Below are 25,148 nucleotides of genomic sequence, written 5' to 3'. Positions count from 1 at the left end.
ATATCCGAAAATATGTATTTTCCATTTAAATTTATTTTCTATTTCCAGAATTTGCAAAGAATGATCAATATAACACCAAATATTACATTGCTTTGCCATTATTTTTGTTTTGATTGGTTCAAATTTTCATAGACGATTTCAATGTTTGGAAATTTTGGAAAGGAATTGTTACTAAAATTAAATTACCGAGCCCCTTAATACACCTTTTTATGCTAAACGACTACAACTGCAAAAGAAGAATATAAATTTGCAACATGGAATTCAGAATTGAGCTTGATATTGTTACGTTTTTATATTTAGGCGCTTTTAATTACCCGTCAATTAAAACACTGTTCGTTTCAATAACGTTAATCTACAATTTATTTACTATTTACTTTACAATTCGTTCACACTGATGTTATTCGTTTGACGCTTTAGTGTGTAAATATAACCATAGCGATAGGCGGTAGGCGAACACTTATTTACGTGTATTTCTTATGGGAAGCCCAAAATCCGCGACGGAATACCGTGACGGCTAGCGGCGTGTCGCTAAATTAAAACTTATTCTAACTCCTTGGCGAAAACTGGTATAGTGTTGCCATCGCTTATCAATTTTTTTAAACTCACCACTAGGAATTGCTGTTGCCTGGACACGTGTAGATTATTTTTTCTTGAAATAAATCAACAAATAACAAGCCATTGTATGTTTTTATTCAACTTCATTGTTTAATATTGTCAAAGCGTGCTGTATTGACAACAAAAACGCTAGGAAACGTGAAAAAGGGAATTATTCGCCGTCAAGCTTATTGTATTTGCCGTTGCGGCAAAAATGTTTCGCCTACCGCCTATAGCTATGGTTATATTTACACACTTAATTAAGACTGACTCGTTAGCAGCATGCGAGCGCTTTTATATATGACGGTCTGGCAATACGAGAACATCCTGGCAGCACTACAATATTCTGGCAACGCCAGAACATTCTTTGACAACGCTAGAAGAATCTACGACCATTAAGTTATTCATCTGGTGGCTGCCAAACACATATACACTCACATAGGTATATGCTCGCACTATTACAACAACAATAACAATGACAATAGACAATGAGATGAAATGAGATGAGAATGCAAAATAACAAAGCAAAGGGGTTGTTATTCTATGAGAGAGTAAGAACTAACATCACGATATGAAAATAAGCAAATAAAAGAACATAAAAGAAATTTAGGAAAGTACTAGAAAATGAATCGATGATTCCAACAAGTGATAACGAAATTTTATCGTTACAATTTGAAATTAACGGAAACTAATTTAAATAAACTTAAATCCATAATTATCAAATTCGTAACAATATCTTATGTAGGTAATATTTAACAACATTAACTTTTAATTGAACAAAAATTAAATTCGAATTATTCTGGTTTCTTTCAGAAAAACTAATTTAGCTTACATGCTGCTACTTTATGTCAAAAACAATCACTTTTTTAATTGATTCAATCACGATTAATTGATTTCGTGACAAAATTCAATTAAATTTTTAATTGGAAATCGTGTTGGTTTTCAATCAAAATGAGTGATTGATACTTTCATTTTCATGATTGAAGACATTTCAATTAAAAAACTGATTGAATCCGCGATTTTCGTGATTGAAATAAAAAAATTCTATGATTTGGGATCCTGTGTATTTGATGCACTCGAAATAATTGATTTCGTGACAAAATTCAATTAAATTTTTAATTGAAAATCGTGTTGGTTTTCAATCAATCATTTTCATGATTGAAGACATTTCAATTAAAAAACTGATTGAATCCGCGATTATCGTGATTGAAATAAAAAAAATCTATGATTTGGGATCCTGTTTATGCGATACACTCGAATTCAGTAGAGTCGGTTCAGAAGCAATTTCTTTTGTTCTATCTTCATAGATATGGGTGGAATCCTAGAAATCTTCCCATTTTGGAATAAAAGTTAAATCAAACTTCCAACTTTAAAGAGCCGCCGTACAATGCTAAATATTAGTTTCTTGTCTAATGTTAATAACATTAATAACATGGACGAACTGATTGTGTCTATATATTGAATCGTATACTTATGAATGTTCCTCTGAGGCCTATGAGGAACTACTAGCTGCTGAAAATTCCTTTCTTTGTCTTTATTTCTTCTTAATGGATCAATCTGAAAATCGTACTACACTTAAGCGTAAAATAGTATTATTTTTGAATTCATAATATTATTTGTAAATATGTATTTATACAATTAGTCTGTAAGGATTATTTAATCTATAGACTTAATAATAAAAATTCTGAAAATAGATACCCGAAAATGCACGCAGAGAAGAAACATGGTTGTCACGATCATATTCGAAGAGCAAAATAATATGACAGTAGCTATTTTTGCGGTGACCACGATTTTCAATTAAATTTTTAATTGAAAATCGTGTTGGTTTTCAATCAAAATGGGTGATTGATACTTTCATTTTCATGATCGAAGACATTTCAATTAAAAACTGATTGAATCCGCGATTTTCGTTATTGAAAACAAAAATTCCATGATTTGAGATCCTGTTTATGTGATACACTCGAAATAATTGATTTCGTGACAATATTCAATTAAATTTTTAATTGAAAATCGTGTTGGTTTTCAATCAAAATGGGTGATTGATACTATCATTTTCATGATTGAAGACATTTCAATTAAAAAACTGATTGAATCCGCGATTATGGTGATTTAAATAAAAAAAATGTCTATGATTTGGGATCCTGGTTATGCTATACACTCGAATTCAGTAGAGTCGGTTCAGAAGCAATTTCTTTTGTTCTATCTTCATAGATATGGGTGGAATTCTAGAAATCTTCCCATTTTCGAATAAAAGTTAAATCAAACTCCCAACTTTAAAGAGCCGCCGTACAATGCTAAATATTAGTTTCTTGTCTAATGTTATTAATGGACGAACTGATTGTGTCTCTATTTTGAATCGTATACTTATGAATGTTCCTCTGAGGCCTATGAGGAACTACTAGCTGTTGAAAATTCCTTTCTTCGTCTCTATTTCTTCTTAATGGATCAATCTGAAAATCGTACTACACTTAAGCGTAAAATAGTATTATTTTTGAATTCATAATATTATTTGTAAATATGTATTTATAAAATTAGTGTGTAAGGATTATTTAATCTATAGACTTAATAAAAAAATTTTGAAAATATATACCCGAAAATGCACGCAGAGAAGAAACATGGTTGTCACGATCATATTCGAAGACCAAATTAATATGACAGTAGTTAATTTTGTGTTTTCTTTTCTCAAGTGGCATCCTTTTTTCGACGACGAAAATGCGTTTTTTTCATAGAGATCAAACATTTTAGGTTGTGATCATGTTCTTTTAACTGTAAGAAAAACATTTTTGACGAATACCATAACATTTTAGATCGTGACCATTGTCTTTTGATTCAAACAAAATTCTTTTTATCAATATAATAACATTTTAGATGAGGACAATTTTATTTTTCTTAGAACTATGTTCACTGAGGCAACATGGTTGCATGTGAAAATGTTACATAGTCGCTGCAAAAATAGCTCCTATCTTATTATTTTGCTATTCGAATGTGATCGTGACAATCAAGTTTCTTCTCTGCGTGTAGCCGATAAAAAATCTTTTTTCCCTGCAAAAAAGTAAAAAAATTGAGTGGTCAGGTACATGATTTTCCTCACCATGTAATGGTCTCAAATTCTTTCATTTAAATGATAAAACATGTTTGCGGTATTTGAGAATCATTTAAATGCTTATTGCCAGCATACATATTTCTCGGATAGAAAATTCTTTTCACAAAGACACAATACATGGTTTTCGCCACAATTACATACTCTAGATAAGCATTAAATGGATGCGGCAACTAGGTTATCGCGGGTTAGGAAATCTCGGACTTGTGACAACGGTTTCACTGCTTACTTTATGGTATAATCGCAACTAAACTCTTTGTGTTGAAATTTAGTTTACCCTTTTGTTTAACATAGACTCTATATGGACTAACTTACAATTTGGGATATTTTGCTATGGCACAGTGGTCGATGCTATATGGAGTTAGCGGCCAAAAATGCTTCCCGTAGAGGTATCATCGTGAAACTTCGGTCTATTTAATGATAAAATGGGATTGATTGATGACGGTTTGGTATAGACCCTCATATAGACCGATCTCCCGATTTTACTTCTTGGGCTTCTAGAAACTGCATTTTCTATCCGATTTGGCTGAAAATTGAAATCTAGAGGTTTTTAGGACCAAAAGTAGATGTGCTGAAAATGCCCCCAAACGGACCGATCTCCCAATTTTACTTCTTGGGCTTCTAGGAACCATAGTTTGTATCCGATTTCCGTGAAATTAGAAATCTAGAGGTATTTTAGGACCACAAATAGGAGTGCCGAAAATGGTGTCTATCGGTCCATGTATTATATATTTATATTTATTTTTTGGGCTTCTAGAAAACGTACTTTCTATCCGATTTGCTAAAATTTAAAATCTAGAATTATTTAATTATACAATTATTTTTCGAGCTTTATGGACAGATATAGATTAAGGAACATGGTTAATAGAGCCATTGAAAAGAAAACGCCAGATACCAATCTATACACGCCTGGACTGTACATGTTTCGGTTCGGGCGAATGAACCTTTCCACAGCCTTTAGTATAGTCTGGCTGGGAGAGATAACTCAATTTTGGGCCCTTTATGCTAACTCCTTATGGAGAAAACATTTGGGAAATTTCCTCTTACAAATTGAATCATCTTTTCTCCCACTGTACATCATCTTTTCATATAACTTACAAGTCCCTTAATCTTATTTTTATTTCGTTTTGTTACATAGTAATGCAACAACACGAAATTTATTTTTAGAAAGCTAATTTGTTAGAATTCACCTAAGTGGTGAACAGTCGAACAATGCTTGTTGTTTCTACAGTCAACTACAACATATGACAATTAACAGAAACTGGTTTCCAGGATACAACAACAATTCTAACGCGTACATTAGTCGTGTTTTTCCCAGTTTTACGACGGGCTCATCGTTGCTTATTATATTTCAAAGCTCGAAAAATAATTGTATAATTAGATATAATGCATTTGGACGTCAATTGCCTGTTTCATTATCAGGCTAACATGAAATATATCTAGAATTATTTTAAGATCACAAATAGATGTAACGGAAATGAGGTGAATCAGCCCATGTGTTGGTATAGCCCACGTATAGACCTATCTCCCGATTTTACTCCAAGGGCAGTAGTTTTTATTCCATTTTCATGAAATTGTAAAACAAGATGGTTTTGAAAATTCGCCCTATTTTCATCGATATATTTTGAACCAATTAACTTATCACATATCTAATTATACATTTTTGTTTGTCATCTCAATACCTTGCATTCAAGTACAAACAACGATAAAATCGGACATTTCCAGTTCGAGGTATAATTTGTTTAGTGGAAAAAGTCAGAAAAACTAAAAATAACGGCATAGCTCAAGAAGTCGAAAAGTGGTCTCGCCAAAGTGTAATCCACTACATTAAGCACATCTGGCATTATTTTGAGGAGCGAACTGTGGCCGTACTTTTTTCCGACCACAGCGATAGCTCGCGCAACCGCACAGCCGTTGTTGCAGCTGACTGTTTGGCCAAAATGTCCAAAGGCAATAAATGCAGCATGACATTAAGGGAGTTTGTTCCTGTCTTACGAATGCGCCTGAGATACATAAGCACGACCTACGCTGAACTTTGTCTAAACTTGTCGGCTGCTGAAGTGCCGACCACCAGACTACAACACCATATAGCATTATAGGTCTAACCACTGCCGTGTATAGCCTATGCACAATTTTCGGTTTTAGTCCCCATTTTTTTCCCAATTGCCTTTTTGCACGAGTACAAAGCTACCGTGGCTTTTCTCGCCCTTTCTTCAATATTAAGCTTAAAGTTCAGCTTCCTGCCCAAACGCGTAGGTATGTTGCACACCCACCAAAGGGAATTTCTTGGCAGGATTTCTTTGTATAACATCTCTGATTGTGGATGGGAATTTCTGACTGCTAGAGCCACCACATTTATCTTTTCTTTCCCTAGGGAAACCAGAAGGTTGTTTATAGCAACATTCCAAAGAAGAGGTGAGGAGTGCCTCTGTTCACATAACTTTGTATGTTTGCTTGTCCTCGTGTGGCTGAAATACGTCTCCTCATTAGCACGAACGTCTAACAGCCTAAGTATACCTGGATCAACATTCAGAGATGTCAGTCCATTTAATATCGAGCTCGCATGGACTTACTGAACGCCCCTTCGATGTCTAGAAACACCACGATTGTGTATTCATTGACAGATTGTGAGCTTTCAATAAAGCTGACAAGTTCATGTAATGCGGTCTCAGTAGACCTGCCCTTCAAGTATGCATGATGTTGTCGTTTCGAGAGCAAACTTGAATCGACGCTAGTTTTAAGACAAATATCGATCATCCTCTCCAGAGTCTTGAGTAGGAATGAGGATAAGCTGATTGGTCGGAAATCCTTCGCACTCGAGTGAGAGGCTTTTCCCGCTTTCGGTATGAAAACGACTTTTGTTTCCCTCCACTTTCCTGGAATTTATGCTAAGTTGACACATCCTTTATATATCGCCGACAACCAGGGTCCGGGGGACTCGAATGGTCCAAAGCTGTCTAACGCCCATTTTGTTCTAGATTCCGATACAGTTTCCTCGATAGGAAATGATCGCTGAGCCGCTGTGGCACCGCCAGGACATGGTTCAACCGTCTGATTTCCAGGAAAATATGTGTCCAATAGTACCTCCAGCATCTCCTCACTGGACTTTGTCCAATTGCCCTCCGATGTTTTAATGAAACCTAGAGCGGAGTTAGTGGATGCTAGTACCTTCCGTAGTCTGGAAGCCTCGGACGTATTTGCAATACTACTGCAGTAATCATTCCAAGAGTTATGCTGAGCCTTTCTCAGTTCTCCCTTGTACCCTCTCAGATTCTTCTTTTATGTGTCCCAATCCTCAGGAGCACTGGTGGACTTTACTTTGTTAAAGAGCTTCCTGCAAAGATTTCCTTATATTACTTAACTCCGTGGTCGATTTTTCCCCATTGGCTTTCCTCTAGGGCATGCAGCTTTCAGTGAAATGTTGAAGGTCTTAGTCATCCGCTCCACTGCGAGTTCGATATTTTGAATAGTGTTCATATTTGTCTCTGGTATTTCCGGTATCATCATATTGAACGATGGTTAGGTTAGGTTAGGTTAAAGTGGCAGCCCGATTAAGATTCAGGCTCACTTAGACTATTCAGTCCATTGTGATACCACATTAACTAAAAGTACCTATTACATATGGGCACTTCTAGTTTTAACCGCTGAACCTTCTCGATTATTTTTCTTTGTTGAACCAACCAGATTGTTCCAAAAACATTAGCAGACTGCTTAAGTTAACGTTTTCCAGATCCGCCAGTAATCTCAAGCTATATGCTCCTAAAAGTTGCTTGCGCTTTGTACAAAATGCAGGACACTCACACAAGAGGTGTTTAATTGATTCCTTTTCCTCTGCATCATGACAGCTCATACAATATACTTCGCGCCTATAGTTTTTGCAAAATCGCCTATCAGGCAGCGACTCGTTATAGCAGATATCAGGAGTGATATCTGGCGTCTCGAGAACACTAGCAAATCTAGTGTGCGGTTTAAGTTTAAATGGGGCCATATTTGCTTGGTGTCGTTACAGCCCTTGCAATCCTCCCATCGAACATTTGCCATCATAACAGCATTCTCACGCAGCATGAGCTTGCAGGTAGCCAGGGGCATACCAACAGATTCTATTTCCCCTGGAATATGTAAGGTAGTCCCTAGCCTTGCCAACTCATCCGCTTCGCAGCACCCCGGTATGTTCCTATGGCCAGGCACCCATATTAGGTGAATATTGTACTCCTCAGCCATCTCGTTGAGAGATTTGCGGCAGTCTATGGCCGTTTTCGAGTTAAGGAACACAGAGTCCAAGGATTTCATTGCAGGTTGACTGTCTGGGTATATATTAATGCCAATATTTGTTGGAACATTACTTCTCAGCCAATTCACCACCTCTCTTATTGCCAATATTTCAGCCTGAAAAACACTACAGTGATTAGGTAATCTTTTCGCTATTCGAATTTCCAGATCTTTAGAATATACTCCGAACCCCACTTGTCCATTCAATTTGGAGCCATCAGTATAGAAATCTATATATCTTTTATTCCCCGGGGTCTGTGTACACCACGCCTCACTGTTGGGAATTAGAGTTTCAAACTTTTTGTCGAAAAGTGGTTTTGCCAGGGTGTAATCCACTACACACAAAAAATTGTGACCAAAATTTTTTCAATTAAACCCTTAATTGAATTTGGAAACGGATTCAATTAATATGTTAATTGATTCAATTAATTATTTAATCAAATCCGAATAAAAACCAATTAAAAAAATGATTGATATTTGTTACGTTTCCAATTAAAATATTAATTGATTCAATCAATTTGTTAATCAATTCGGAAATAATTTTCAATTACAAACGTGATTGACATTTTTTTCCGTTTCCAATTACACATGTGATTGATCCAATCACCTTTGTGATTGAAATTGAATAATTTTGAGCAATGGAAAGAGCGAAAAGAGAACAAGAGAATGGGTATTTATTCAACAAGGTATGATGGAGAGATCAGTCTGTTGAAGTAACTCATAACGAACGGTTGGGTTTTTGTTTTTCGCGTAAATTGAAAAACATGATTGGCGACATTCTGTCTGCGGCATTCAAAATGTGTGTATAAATATTTTGAACGCAACAACAAATCATAGCAAAGGGTTGAAATAAATAAAGTGTGCAACAACAAATGGCCACGTGGTAAAGGTTTGAAAAAAATATACGAGAGAACGGATTTGAAATTACATGTGTTTGTGTTTTGTGGTATTGTAAAAAAGGAAAACAATCTACGTTTATTGAAGGTAAGAAATTATGAAATGTGAATACCGTTTTCCATTGAAGCCTGTTTACATTACACGGACTAAAATAATATATTTTTTTTTCATTTCTTTTAGTGACCAATTTTATTTCATGAAATTGACCAATCAATCCCATCAACTCCATCATTTTATCAAATATATAAGAATATATTTGCAATAAAAAAGTGGGTACCATATTGATCTTTTAAAATTATAAATTTTTTTCACTCCTAGTTATCTTAAAACCAAGAGCGGTATGGGTTTGTTGGAAGATTCACCTTGAAGTTGCGAAGTGGCGTTGGCATTAAATTGCATTTTTGTTTTACCTGCCTTTTTCAGTTTGAACCCAAGTAGAGAGCAGTATATCTGGTATATAAACTAATGAGCTGAATTATGTAATGGTAAAAAAGTTCTTTCTTTTGGATTTAAAAATATGAAAAATATCCGAAAATAATAAAAATATTTATTTTCCATTTATATTTTTTTCTATTTCCACAATTTGCAAAGTATCATCAATATAATACCAAATATTACATTGCTTTCCCATTATTTTTGTCTTTGATTGGTTCAAATTTTAATAGACGATTTTAATGTGTGGAAATTTTGGAAAGGAATTGTTACTAAAATTAAATTACCGAGCTCCTTAATACACCTTTTTATGCTAAAAGACTACAACTGCAAAAGAAGATTATAAATCTGCAACCTGGAACTAAGAATTGAACTTGATATTCTATGCAGGTAATATTTAACAAAATTAACTTTTAATTGAACAAAATTAAATTCGAATTATTTTGTTTACTTTCAGAAAAACTAATTTAGCTTACAGTCTGCTGATTTATTGGAAATCTAGGCGCATCTACATATTAGAAGGAACATGCTAACATGGTTATTATTATAAGGAAGGTAATGATTTATATAATTTTTTCACCCTATAGTTGTTATTGATAGTAATTGTATTTGTAAGTTATGTTAGAACAAAACACAAATGAAAAGAACCAAATTTATTTGTCTATTGCATAATTAAAAAAATAATAAAATATTAAATATTATAAGAAACACATATTTTCTTTTATTTCAAATAAAACTAAATACGGTTTTGGGGTCGCAATATATAAAATTTTTGATCGAAATTTATAACCAATTTCAATTAATTATTTAATTGAATGAATCAAATAGTTGGTTGATTTTTGTCGCGAAATTAATTAAAATTTTAATTGATTCAATTAAAACTGTGATTGAATTTTATGTTAAAAATCAATCACGTTTTTAATTGATTCAATCACACAATTAATTGATTCCGTTACAAAAGTCAATTAAATTTTTAATTGAAAATCGTGTTGGTTTTCAATCAAAATGGGTGATTGATACTATCATTTTCGTGATTGAAGACATTTCAATTAAAAAAATGATTGAATCCGCGATTTTCGTGATTGAAATCAAAAAATTTTTTTTTGTGTGTACGTTAGGCACATCTGGCATTACTTTGAGGACCGAACTATGACCGTACATTTTTTCCAACCACAGCGATAGCTAGCGCAACCGCACAGCCGTTGTTGCAGCTGACTGTTTGGCCAAAATGTCTAAAGGCAATAGATGTAGCATGACATTAAGGGAGTCTGCTCCTGTCTTACTAAATGCGCCTGAGATACATAAGCTCGCCATACGCTGTGCTTTATCTAAACAAGTCGGTTTCTGAAGTGCCGGCCACCAGACTACAACACCATATAGCATTATAGGTCTAACTACTGCCGTGTATATCCAATGCACAATTTTTGGTTTTAGTCCCCACTTTTTCCCTATTGCCTTTTTGCACGAGTACAAAGCTACCGTGGCTTTTCTCGCCCTCTCTTCAATATTTAGCCTAAAATTCAGCTTCCTGTCCAAAATAACGCCAAGGTATTTTGCACACGCACCAAAGGGAATTTCAGTACCCCGTAAGGAAATGGGCCTAAGCGTGGGAGTTTTGCGATCTTTGCAGTACATGACTAGTTCTGTCTTTGCTGGATTTACACCAAGACCATTATCTTTCGCCCATTTATCATTTAATATCGAGCTCGGATGGACATTATTGAACGCCCCTTCGATGTCTAGAAACGCCACGATTGTGTATTCTTTGACAGATAGTGAGCTTTCAATAAAGCTGACTAGTTCATGCAATGCGGTCTCAGTAGACCTGCCCTTCGAGTATGCATGCTGTCGTTTCGAGAGCAAACTCGAATCCGCGCTAGTTCTAAGATACATGTCTATCATCCTCTCCAGGGTCTTGAGTAGGAATGAGGATAAGCTGATTGGTCGGAAATCCTTCGCACTGGAGTGAGAGGCTTTTCCTGCTTTATGTATGAAGACGACTTTTGTTTCCCTCCACTTTTCTGGAATATATGCTAAGTTTACACATCGTTTATATATCACCGTCAACCAGGGGATAATTCTTTCAGCCACTGCTTGTAATTCCGCCGGAGTAATTCCATCAGGTCCGGGGGATTTGAATGGTCCAAAGCTATTTAAAGCCCATTTTATTCTAGATTCCGACACAATTTCCTCGATAGGTAATGACCGCTGAGCCTTTGTTACACCACCAGAACATGGTTCAACCGTCTGACCACTAGAACATGGTTCAACCGTCGTCTCCACACTGGACGTTGTCCAATTTCCCTACGGTGTTTTAATGAAACCTGGAGCGGTGTTAGTGGATGCTAGTACCTTCCGTAGTCTGGAAGACTCTGACGTATTCTCAATACTGCTACAGTAATCATCCCAAGAGTTTTGTTGAGACCTTCTCAGTTCTCGTTTATATGCTCTCAGATTCATCTTGTAAGTGTCCCAATCCTCCGGAGGTCTTGTGGACTTTGCTTTGTTAAAGAGCTTCCTGCAGGATTTCCTCATATTACTTAACTCCGTAGTCCACCATGGCGGCCGAGTTTTTCCCCTTGGCTTTCCTCTAGGGCAAGCAGCTTTCAGTGAAATGTTGAAGGCCTTAGTAATCCGCTCCACTGCGAGTTCGATAATTTGAACAGTGTTCATATTTGTCTCTGGCATTTCCGGTATCATCAAATAGAACGATTCCCTATACCTATTTCAATCAGCTTTCCAAACATTTGGCGGAAATATGGTCTTTGAAGTGCGAACAGCCAATCTGAAACTGATGTAGCGATGATCTGAGAAGTAGAGGTGCGCACGTGAGTAATAGTTTACTCACGCTCACGCACACTCACGACTGAAAAATCATACTCACGCACAATCACGCACGATATTTTTTGGTAGGACTCACGCTCACGCACACTCACGAAAAGAAAATTTGTACTCATGCACACTCACGCACGAAAAATTGTGACTCACGAAAAATACCGTGACTCACGAAAAATATCGTGACTCACGAATAATTTTATGATTAATTTACCTTACCGAAGTGTCTGAAAACATGAGCATTATTAAAATCGAGTGTGTTATTAAACTCTTAACATCCCAGGTGTCACTAAAATTGTAATTGAATTTAACTCTTAAGCGTTTTATGTTGGTGAGCAGGAATATTTTCGTGAGTGTAATTCGTTACTCACGCACACTCACGAAGATATTATTTTCGTGACTCACGCTCACGCACGACATTTTGGTTTGTTAATCACGCTCACGCACACTCACGCTGTTGTCATGAGCGTGACTCACTACTCACGCACGAATCACGAAAATTTTCGTGAGTCACGACAATTTCGTGTCACGTGCACACCTCTACTGAGAAGCTATGTTCCCTCTGAACTTGCCACTCAGATATCTTATCATTCAGTTCCGGAGAGGTCAACGTGACGTCCAAAACCTCTTGCCTGTTTCTGGTGACGAAGGTTGGTGCATCTGCCTTATTGCAAACTACCAGGTTAGTACGCAAAATAAACTCTATTAGCGACTCTCCCCTTGCATTAGTATCACTACTTCCCCAAATACTATGATGTGCATTTGCGTCGCATCCCATAATGAGTTTTGTCTTTGTTTTTAGTGACTCTTCAACTAAGGTCCTGACGGCACAGGGTGGCATCTCCCTATCATGTCCCATGTAGACCGAAGATACCCAATATTTGCATTTGGATATCTCTAGGCTGGCTACAACGATGTCTGCATTGCTCACTGAAGGAAGCAGAAACAAGTTTAGTTCTTGTTGTTCTTATATATGTATGGTTCTTGAATAAGAACAATATCTACGTCTCCTTTCATCAGGAGAACTTTTAAGGCAGCACAAACGGCCTTACAATGGTGAAGATTTATCTGGAGGAATCGTAGAACCATCCAAATTTTCAACCACCGTCACATCAGCCGCATCAATTGAATCATCAAGGGCTTCCTCTTCACAGATCTCGGTGAATCTCGCAACAATCCGCGGTTCAGCTTTGGTGGGGTTTGAGCCTGTAGAAACTTCCCGCATATGATTTTCGCCATAGTCTGCAGGTTTTATGTTTCCTTCGGCTTCGCTAGGAGATTTTTTCACTGCTGACTCTACCGGCTTGTCCGTTTCGGAATCCTTTGGTTGATCGCTTTTGTATACCTTCATATGTATATCATGAAAGCCTTAACTTACACGTCCTTGGGTCTGGGCTAGATGTGGCAGCGACTCTATGTTTAATATAAACACCGCATGTCGTCTTGGTCCATCCACCTCCTCCAAACGACCAACCTTCCAATCGGCGGTTGGAAGATCTGGGTTACATTCGTTTAGTCTCTCTAGTATTGACTCCGGATCAGGAGGGTTTGCCGGTATCCATGCATGTGCTCTAGGTTTAGCCGGTATGTCTTTTTTATCGACTAACTCCAAAGCGGCTCCTTCCCAAACTTCACCAATTAGTATTAATGCAGCTTTAAAGCAATCCATAGACCTCTGGTCCGCAAAAGCTATTAACTTATATCATCCTTGATACTATCCAGCATCTTGCCGTCGAGGACTTGGTCCGGGAAACTTTTTTTGAACCTCTGAGTAGACACCAGACATCGCGTTCTCAATTTCCCCCCATTTTTGCCTTGGAATCATACCGTCCAATGCTCCTTTATTAATAATAGCCATCACAAGGCTGTCTTTAGCAACTGAGGCAAACGATCGTTGATCCCTTTTGGAGGATGGCAGCTCATCCGGTGCTCGTTCCCTTTTTCCAGCCTCAAGAATTCCTTGAGCCCATTTTAAGGAATCGCTTTGTTTAGCCGACAACGTGCTTGGGTCGACTGATCCTAATTTCTTTAGGATAAACAAAGCATTTCTGCGTTCCTTGAATCTCTTTCGTGAGGGATTACCTCCTTTTGATGCCGTTACCTTGGAAAAGGTTCGACTTGTCAAATTGTCGCCACCTGTCGACCCGTCTACAGGTCGACTAATTGGGCCTAACTCTTGGTCATTGCCCAAATTTATAACTCCAGTCGATAGCCGTCCACTGGGCCCTGAAGTTAGCAACCCAGTGGATGTCTTTGAATTTCTCTGCATGGTGGCCTAATATCCCACCACACTTGAAATTCATAGTAGGTACTTATTACGATGATTTTATCCGCTATTAAAAAACACGTCCGTTCCGTTCGAAGGTTGAATAAAATGTATGACTTCAGTCGTTACCCGTCCACTGGGCCCTGAAGTTAGCAACCCAGTGGATGACTTTGAATTTCGCTGCATGGTGGTTTATTATTTCCACCACACGTGAAATTCGTAATAAGTACTTATTACGATGAAATACTCCGCTATTAGAAAACACGTCCGTTCAGTTCGACGGTTGAATAAGAACTGAACTGATTGAACGAACCCCTATACCTATTCCAATCAGCTTTCTAACATTTGGCGGAAATATGGTCTTGGTGGTATGAACATCAAATTTGAAACTGAAAATTTGAAACTGTAAGAAAACCATTTTTGACGAATACCATAACATTTTAGATCGTGACCGTTGTCTTTTGATTCAAACAAAATTCTTTTTATCAATATAATAACATTTTAGATGAGGACAATTTTATTTTTCTTAGAACTATGTTCACTGAGGCAACATGGTTGCATGTGAAAATGTTACATAGTCGCTGCAAAAATAGCTCCTATCCTATTATTTTGCTATTCGAATGTGATCGTGACAATCAAGTTTCTTCTCTGCGTGTAGCCGATAAAAAAATCTTTTTTCCCTGCAAAAAAGTAAAAAAATTGAGTGGTCAGGTACATGATTTTCCTGACCATGTAATGGTCTCAAATTCTTTCATTTAAATGATAAAACATGTTTGCGGTATTTGAGAATCATTTAAATGCTTATTGCCAGCATACATATTTCTCGGATAGAAAATTCTTTTCACAAAGACACAATACATGGTTTTCACCACAATTACATGCTCTAGATAAGCATTAAATGGATGCGGCAACTAGGTTATCGCGGGTTAGGAAATCTCGGACTTGTGACAACGGTTTCACTGCTTACTTTATGGTATAATCGCAACTAAACTCTTTGTGTTGAAATTTAGTTTACCCTTTTGTTTAACATAGACTCTATATGGACTAACTTACAATTTGGGATATTTTGCCATGGCACAGTGGTCGATGCTATATGGAGTTAGCGGCCAAAAATGCTTCCCGTAGAGGTATCATCGTGAAACTTCGGTCTATTTAATGATAAAATGGGATTGATTGATGACGGTTTGGTATAGACCCTCATATAGACCGATCTCCCGATTTTACTTCTTGGGCTTCTAGAAACTGCATTTTCTATCCGATTTGGCTGAAAATTGAAATCTAGAGGTTTTTAGGACCAAAAGTAGGTGTGCTGAAAATGCCCCCAAACGGACCGATCTCCCAATTTTACTTCTTGGGCTTCTAGGAACCATAGTTTGTATCCGATTTCCGTGAAATTAGAAATCTAGAGGTATTTTAGGACCACAAATAGGAGTGCCGAAAATGGTGTCTATCGGTCCATGTATTATATATTTATATTTATTTTTTGGGCTTCTAGAAAACGTACTTTCTATCCGATTTGCTAAAATTTAAAATCTAGAATTATTTTAAGATCACAAATAGATGTAACGGAAATGAGGTGAATCAGCCCATGTGTTGGTATAGCCCACGTATAGACCTATCTCCCGATTTTACTCCAAGGGCAGTAGTTTTTATTCCATTTTCATGAAATTGTAAAACAAGATGGTTTTGAAAATTCGCCCTATTTTCATCGATATATTTTGAACCACTTAACTTATCACATATCTAATTATACATTTTTGTTTGTCATCTCAATACCTTGCATTCAAGTACAAACAACGATAAAATCGGACATTCCCAGTTCGAGGTATAATTTGTTTAGTGGAAAAAGTCAGAAAAACTAAAAATAACGGCATAGCTCAAGAAGTCGAAAAGTGGTCTCGCCAAAGTGTAATCCACTACATTAAGCACATCTGGCATTATTTTGAGGAGCGAACTGTGGCCGTACTTTTTTCCGACCACAGCGATAGCTCGCGCAACCGCACAACCGTTGTTGCACCTGACTGTTTGGCCAAAATGTCCAAAGGCAATAAATGCAGCATGACATTAAGGGAATTTGTTCCTGTCTTACGAATGCGCCTGAGATACATAAGCACGACCTACGCTGAACTTTGTCTAAACTTGTCGGCTGCTGAAGTGCCGGCCACCAGACTACAACACCATATAGCATTATAGGTCTAGCCACTGCCGTGTATAGCCTATGCACAATTTTCGGTTTTAGTCCCCATTTTTTCCCAATTGCCTTTTTGCACGAGTACAAAGCTACCGTGGCTTTTCTCGCCCTTTCTTCAATATTAAGCTTAAAGTTCAGCTTCCTGTCCAAACGCCTAGGTATGTTGCACACCCACCAAAGGGAATTTCTTGGCAGGATTTCTTTGTATAACATCTCTGATTGTGGATGGGAATTTCACCTGACTGCTAGAGCCACCACATTTATCTTTTCTTTCCCTAGAGAAACCAGAAGGTTGTTTATAGCAACATTCCAAAGAAGAGGTGAGGAGTGCCTCTGTTCACATACCTTTGTATGTTTTCTTGTCCTCGTGTGGCTGAAATACGTCTCCTCATTAGCAGTTCGTCTAACAGCCTAAGTATACCTGGATCAACATTCAGAGTTGTCAGTCCATTTAATATCGAGCTCGCATGGACTTATTGAACGCCCCTTCGATGTCTAGAAACACCACGATTGTGTATTCATTGACAGATTGTGAGCTTTCAATAAAGCTGACAAGTTCATGTAATGCGGTCTCAGTAGACCTGCCCTTCAAGTATGCATGATGTTGTCGTTTCGAGAGCAAACTTGAATCGACGCTAGTTTTAAGACAAATATCGATCATCCTCTCCAGAGTCTTGAGTAGGAATGAGGATAAGCTGATTGGTCGGAAATCCTTCGCACTCGAGTGAGAGGCTTTTCCCGCTTTCGGTATGAAAACGACTTTTGTTTCCCTCCACTTTCCTGGAATTTATGCTAAGTTGACACATCCTTATATATCGCCGACAACCAGGGTCCGGGGGACTTGAATGGTCCAAAGCTGTCTAACGCCCATTTTGTTCTAGATTTCGATACAGTTTCCTCGATAGGAAATGATCGCTGAGCCGCTGTGGCACCGCCAGAATATGGTTCACCCGTCTGATTTCCAGGAAAATGTGTGTCCAATAGTACCTCCAGCATCTCCTCACTGGACGTTGTCCAATTGCCCTCCGATGTTTTAATGAAACCTGGAGCGGAGTTAGTGGATGCTAGTACCTTCCGTAGTCTGGAAGCCTTGGACGTATTTGCAATACTACTGCAGTAATCATTCCAAGAGTTATGTTGAGCCTTTCTCAGTTCTCGCTTGTACCCTCTCAGATTCTTCTTTTATGTATCCCAATCCTCAGGAGCACTGGTGGACTTTACTTTGTTAAAGAGCTTCCTGCAAAGATTTCCTTATATTACTTAACTCCGTGGTCGATTTCCCCCCCTTGGCTTTCCTCTAGGGCATGCAGCTTTCAGTGAAATGTTGAAGGTCTTAGTAATCCGCTCCACTGCGAGTTCGATATTTTGAACAGTGTTCATATTTGTCTCTGGTATTTCCGGTATCATCATATTGAACGATTCCCTATACCTATTCCAATCAGCTTTCTAACATTTGGCGGAAATATGGTCTTGGTGGTATGAACATCAAATTTGAAACTGATGCAGCGATGATCTGAGAAACTAGTTCACTTAAACCCTGATACTATGATGTGCATTAGCATCGCATCCCAAAATGAGCTTTGTCTTTGTTTTCAATGACTCCTCAACTAAGGTGTTAACGGCACATGGAGGCATATCCCTATCATGGTCATAATGAATGAAAGGCTTTTCAACTGGGAGGAAAAACATAACTTTTTGGTTGAATATCAGGCCGGATTGAGGAGAAATTACTCCACAACACATAATATATATAGCCTAGCAGCTAGCGTGCACCTGAGGTTGGCCGAAAAACGAAAATCTAACCTTTTTTCGTCGACTTTAAGGCAGCATTTGATAAAATAGCGAGATCGTCACTTATTTATAAACTGTACACTGAAAGTGTTTTGTCAAAGTTCGTGAATGTGATAAATAATATATACAAATGTATAACATCAGCGGTATGGAATGGCGAGAAGATATCCGAATGCTTTGATACGAATGCAGGAGTCAAACAATGATGTTTATTATCCCCCTTGTTATTCGCATTGTATGTAAATGACTTGTACCAATATTTGGATGGCGGGCTAAACATTGATCAGTTGAATATCATAATTCTACTATATGCAGACGATATCGTCATTTTGGCTGATGATATAGATACACTGCAGAGAATAATAAATAAACTTGAGAAGTACTGTTATATGTGGTGCTTGGAGGTCAATAGGGAAAAATCACAAGTGGTTATCTTTCGAAATGGTGGATCTATAAGAACGGAAGAAATGTGGACATATAAAGAAACACAATTTAATATAGTCAATGAATTAAACTATTTGGGAATATTATTAACTTCAAGGATATACTTTAGAAAACATGTAGAAAAAATCAAGCAAAACATGCTATAAACACAACTTGAAAAGATTTTCTCTGTAAGAAAGACATAAACCTGAGCACCAAATGGAATATATACAATGCTGTTTGCAGATCGATTCTATCGTAAGCAGCACAAGTTTGGGACATTGGATTTACGGAAGAAGTGAATACTGTTCAGAGATTCTTTCTCAAAAAAATATTACGGCTGCCAAGTCACACACCAAATTACGCTGTTTCAGTGGAGACCAATGTTGAGGAAACAAGCTTATATACCCTGAGATTACATACCCAATATATGAGAAAACTTATGTTTAAATACAATTCAAATCGATTGCCGAAACAATTAACAAATCTTCTACTCGAAAGGAATATTTTTTGGGTAAAAGAATTACAAGCACTCACTAATCAAATAAACATAACCTGGCCACAACTTATTTCGACGCCAGAACAATGGAACTCCTTTATCAATGAATTATTATATAAGACAAAGATACACAATTTATACACACGCATACAGAGAAAGCAGACAAGTGAGACCCGGATATACATATACCTTGATCATATGAGATCACAATATTATATATGGACTCAAACCCTGCTTGAGTTTGTGGAGGTTTGCACAATTATTTAGTTAATCAAAAACATAGTAGAAGTATGTCAAGTCGAGTTAAAACCATAATTAGAAATAAAGACTATGGGCTAAATACAGACATTTGATTTTAATGTATTAGGCATAAAGAGCAAAATTGGATTCAGACTTACTTTTAGCTTATTTCAATAAATGCATTAGTATAGGTATATATTTTATCTGAATGTACAGTTTTGTTCATCAGGAAATAAAATATAAATGAAATAAATTTTGTAGCAATTGGACTCAATAGACGGTTTTTATTAAGAAAATAAAGCATACTCTTAAGTGGTCAACATGCACTCTGTTTTGCCCTCAACTGTATATATTTATTCATATTTTTCATATTGTTTCACAATTTATTCGAATTGATTGGTATACAACTTTTTTGCTGACTGTATCTTCAGTTTTTTATTATCTTTGCTACAGTTATAACGAATTAAACAATTCGTTTAATTCGTTCGTTCGAATTGATTGGTATACAACTTTTTTGCTGACTGTATCTTCAGTTTTTTTTATTATCTTTGCTACAGTTATAACGAATTAAACAATTCGTTTAATTCGTTCGTTCCAACCGTACCAAAATAGTTGTCAATTTAATTAAAAAATAAGATCTCTACATTTTGGTTAGGTTAGGTGGCAGCCCGATGTATCAGGCTCGCTTAGACTATTCAGTGCATTGTGATACCACATTGGTGAACTTCTCTCTTATCACTGAGTGCTGCCCGATTCCATGTTAAGCTCAATGACAAGGGACCTCCTTTTTATAGCCGAGTCCGAACGGCGTTCCACATTGCAGTGAAACCACTTAGAGAAGCTTTGAAACCCTCATAAATGTCACCAGCATTACTGAGGTGGGATAATCCACCGCTTAAAAACTTTTTGGTGTTCGGTCAAAGCAAGAATCGAACCCACGACCTTGTGTATGCAAGGCGGGCATGCTAACCATTGCACCACGGTTGCTCCCTACATTTTGGTTACTATCTTTTTTAAATTGGGACAAAATTGTTTTCGTGGTGATAATAATATTTTATTATCATATTTTTTTTTGCTTCATTTTTATTAATATATTTATTTGCTTCATGTTAACGTACTTGCAATGCTAATGTTGCGTGTTCTCTTGAATAGATTCACAAATTCAGTGTTGTTGTAAATATTTATATATGTATACCTGAATTATGAAGTAATTTCCCAATACAAGTTTCGATTTTGCAAACTCATTCCTGTCAGCTGGTATGCATGATAGAAATAGAGGGCATACGGTATCCCACTTCAATTGGGTTATTGTTAACTCTTGACTGTTATCAATAACTGTAAATCCGTATTGGTTGAACATGGCTTCTGCAGAATCTTTGTCCCTGAAAAAAATTTAAACTGGAATTAATATTTATTATTAATTGTCATTTGAAACTTAATTTTTTCTTAAAATTAGTAGCAATTTAAAATTTATTAATTTGAATTACATTTACCGGCATATAAATCATTTCGATATCGACTTCTTATTAGTAGTCCAAGGTAGCTAAAATTGCCAACAAATTCCATACCCTGAACCACTCTGTGGAACTGAAGTTAAAGTAATGTCAAATCGCATTTCAGAAATTAATTGCAACATATTAATTGACTTGATGGCAATAAAACATACTCTTGTTTTCTTAAGATTTTTAAAACATCATTTATATTGCAAAATTACATCATTGAATAGATCCCTGCCGTGGAGTAGGGTATAGTGTGTTGGATTAAAAAACAAAAGGTCTGAGTTCGATTTCTCCCGGCGTCATATAGATTTTTAATGTACCACAAATATAAACAGAGTGAGAGAGAGGTAGAAAAAGGCCGAGAATACGAAACTAACTCATAAGAGAGAATAAAATCTATAAATAGACTAATAAATAGCAAAAGCGGCGAACTCCGTTTTTGCTAGCTTCGTTTTACGTATGTAACGAGCTAATTTCTCGTACATATTGTTTTTTTTTTAAGTAATACATTTTCCTTCGTACCACGGCACCCCATTTGATTTAATTCCCAAAATTCCCCCTTCGGATCACTGTACCCATTTGCTTGCTTTGCGTTACTGTACGCATTGCAACAGTTGTCATTGTTTGCATAAAGTACAAGTGGTATCGAAGGGAGGCTACTTCCATCACCCAACGTTTTTTTATTTATCCGTTGCTAATTCCCATTTAGTTGGTAGTACTGCCGACTTAAGAATGTGGGTCTGTCGGGACGATGACATGAATCAACCGAGGCTTGACGAATAGTAAAGCTAGTGGCAACGACCGCAGCCGAACATCCGATAGCAACAACCGATTCATCCTAATGCGATTCGGTCGCATTACGATTGTAATTAACGCGATTCGTTCGCATCCAAACCTTGTAATTAACCAGCACTCCCCACTACCTTCTCCCATCCCCCTTCCTGTCTAAGACTATACTAGCACCCCCCTAACACGGTTTGTCCGCTTACGCGATTCGTTCACTTAGCAGTTCGGCTGCATACACGGTTCGTCCGCTTACGCGATTCGTTCGCATCATCCAAGTGCTAGTATAGCCGAATCCTTTTCCCTGTCCCTCTTCTCGTTACAGAAACCGACACGAAGACCAACGGCCCACTACCATCGTCATCCTCGTATACGAGCACCATCGGCCCATGTTAGGTTAGGTTAGGTTAAAGTGGCAGCCCGATTAAGTTTCGGGTTCACTTAGACTATTCAGTCCATTGTGATACCACATTTAACTAAAAGTACCTATTACATATGGGCACTTCTAGTTTTAACCACTGAACCTTCTTGATTATTTTTCTTTGTTGAACCAACCAGATTGTTCCAAAAACATTAACAGACTGCTTAGGTTAACGTTTTCCAGTTCAGCAGGTAATCTAAAGCTATATGAGAGCTATAAGAGATAGCTCGCGCAACCGCACAGCCGTTGTTGCAGCTGACTGTTTGGCTAAAATGTCTAAAGGCAATAGATGCAGCATGACATTAAGGGAATCTGTTCCTGTCTCACTGAATGCGCCTGAGATACACAAGCACGCCATACGCTGAACTTTATCTAACCCGTCGGTTGCTGAAGTGCCGGCCAGACTACAACACCATATAGCATTATAGGTCTAACCACTGCCAACAATTTTTTCAGCGGTGGATTATCCCACCTCAGTAATGCTGGTAACATTTCTGAGGGTTTCAAAGCATCTCTAAGTGGTTTCACTGCAATGTGGAACGTCGTTCGGACTCGGCTATAAAAAGGAGGTCCATTGTCATTGCGCTTAACATGGAATCGGGCAGCACTCAGTGATAAGAGAGAAGATCGCCAATGTGGTATCACAATGGACTGAATAGTCTAAGTGAGCCTGATACATCGGGCTGCCACCTAACCTAACCTATCCTAACCACTGCCGTGTATAGCCCATGCACAATTTTCGGTTTTAGTCCCCACTTTTTTCCTATTGCCTTTTTGCACGAGTACAAAGCTACCGTGGTTTTTATCGCTCTTTCTTCAATATTAAGCTTAAAGTTCAGCTTCCTGTCCACAATAACGCCAAGGTATTTCGCACACTCACTAAAGGGAATTTCAATACCCCCTAAGGATATGGGCTTAACCACGGGAGTTTTGCGATCTTTGCAGTACATGACTAATTCTGTCTTTGCAGGATTTACTCCAAGACCATTCTCTTTCGCCCATTTCTCAGCCATCCGGAGGGCTCTTTGTATACCATCTCTGATTGTGGATAGGAATTTTCCTCTGACTGCTAGAGCCACATCGTCTTCGTCTGCCACCACTTTTATCCTTTCTTTTTCTAGGGAAACCAGAAGGTTGTTTATAGCAACATTCCAATGAAGAGGTGATAGAACTCCTCTTTGGAGAGTGCCTCTGTCCACATACCTAGTGTGGTCGAAATACGTCTCCTCATTAGCAGTTCATCTAGCAGCCTAAGTATACCTGGATCAACATTCAGAGTTGCCAGTCCATTTAATATAGGGCTCGGATGGACGTTATTGAATGCCCCTTCGATGTCTAGAAACGCCACGATTTTGTAATCATTCAAAGATAGTGAGCTTTCAATAAAGCTGACTAGTTCATGCAAAGCGGTCTCAGTAGACCTGCCCTTGGAGTATGCATGCTGTCGTTTCGAGAGCAAACTTGAATCGACGCTAGTTCTAAGATAAATGTCTATCATCCTCTCCATAGTCTTAAGTAGGAATGAGGATAAGCCGATTGGTCGGAAATCCTTCGAGTGAGAGGCTTTCGCAGTTCTCGCTTGTATCCTCTCAGATTCTTCTTGTAAGCGTCCCAATCCTCAGGAGCTCTGGAGGACTTTGCTTTGTTAAAGAGCTTCTTGCAGGATTTCCTCATATTACTTAACTCCGTAGGCCACCATGGTGATCGATTTATCCCCCTTGGCTTCCCTCTAGGGCATGCAGCTCCCAGTGAGATGTTGAAGGCCTTGGTCCATCCACCTCATCCAAACGACCAACCTTCCAATCGGCGGTTGGAAGATCTAGGTTACATTCCTTTAGTCTGATTAGTATTGACTCAGGATCAGGAGGATTTGCAGGTAACCATGCATGTGCTCTAGGTTTAGCCGGTATGTCTTTTCTTCGACTAACTCCAAAGCGGCTCCTTCCCAAACTTCACCATTTAGCATCAAATCAGCTTTAAAGCAATCCATAGACCTTTGGTCTTCAAATTCTATTAACTTATATCGTACTTGATACCATCCAGCATCTTCCCGTCGAGGACTTGGTCCGGGAAAATTTTTTCGCACCTCTGAGTAGACATCGCGTTCTCAATTTCCCCCCATTTTTGCTTTGGAACCATACCGTCCAATGCTCCTTTATTAATGATAGCTATCACAAGGCTGTCTTTGGCAACTGAGGAAAACGATCTTTGATCCCCTTTAGAGAGATCGCTCCCTTTTGCCAGCTTCAAGAATTCCTTGAGCCCATTTTAAGGAATCGCTTTGCTTAGCCGACAGATCCTAATTTCTTTAGGATAAACAAACTATTTCTGCATTCTTTGAATCTCTTTCGTGAGGGATTACCTCCTTTTGATGTCGTTACCTTAGAAAAGGTTCGACTTGCCAAAGTGTCGCCACCTGTCGACTCGTCTACAGGTCGACTAATTGGGCCTGACTCTTGGTCACTGCCCAAATTTATAACTTCAGTCGATACCCGTCCACTGGGTTCTAAAGTTAGCAACCCAGTGGATGACTTTGAATTTCGCTGCATGGTTGTTTAATTTTCCAACACACGTGAAATTCGTAATACGAGGGCAGTTCCGAAACTTCTTGGCCTAGCACAAAAGGCGCGGTATAAACAGAAAAAAGTTAAGTGTTTTGGAAACTTCCATCTCTTTTATGAACACATGTTAAATTTTGTTTCGATCTGGCAACTCCTTCATATAAAAACAGGTGTTCAAAAACGACGCATCCGTCGTTTATCGGGGCAAGAAATTCATAATGATATGGTGAATGTGTTAGTTGAAAAAAATTGGGTTGCTGAATTTAAACGTGGTCGTACAAGCATTGAAGATTGTGAAATTGTAGCCAAAGTGCATGATATGGTATTAAATGATCGACGAATAAAAG

General features: G+C 37.8%; 1 protein-coding gene across 1 annotated transcript in view; it reads right to left on the bottom strand.

Annotated features, from left to right (window-relative positions):
* LOC142235590 (uncharacterized) overlaps positions 1–21,173 on the bottom strand; it is a 109,836-nt gene extending 88,663 nt beyond the window's left edge. Inside the window, exons 1-2 of the mRNA XM_075306849.1 lie at positions 21,106–21,173; positions 20,733–20,919 (exon numbers count right to left, since the gene is read on the bottom strand). Coding sequence (XP_075162964.1) covers positions 20,733–20,919; positions 21,106–21,173 — 255 coding nt within the window. The remainder of the gene's footprint in view (positions 1–20,732; positions 20,920–21,105) is intronic.
* Positions 21,174–25,148: the final 3,975 nt, after the last annotated feature.

The sequence above is a fragment of the Haematobia irritans genome, chromosome 4 (assembly GCF_050003625.1).
Source record: "Haematobia irritans isolate KBUSLIRL chromosome 4, ASM5000362v1, whole genome shotgun sequence".
Lineage (NCBI taxonomy): Eukaryota > Metazoa > Arthropoda > Insecta > Diptera > Muscidae > Haematobia > Haematobia irritans.
The sequence above is the reverse complement of the archived record's forward strand: the minus strand, read 5'-3'. Positions and strand labels throughout refer to the sequence as shown.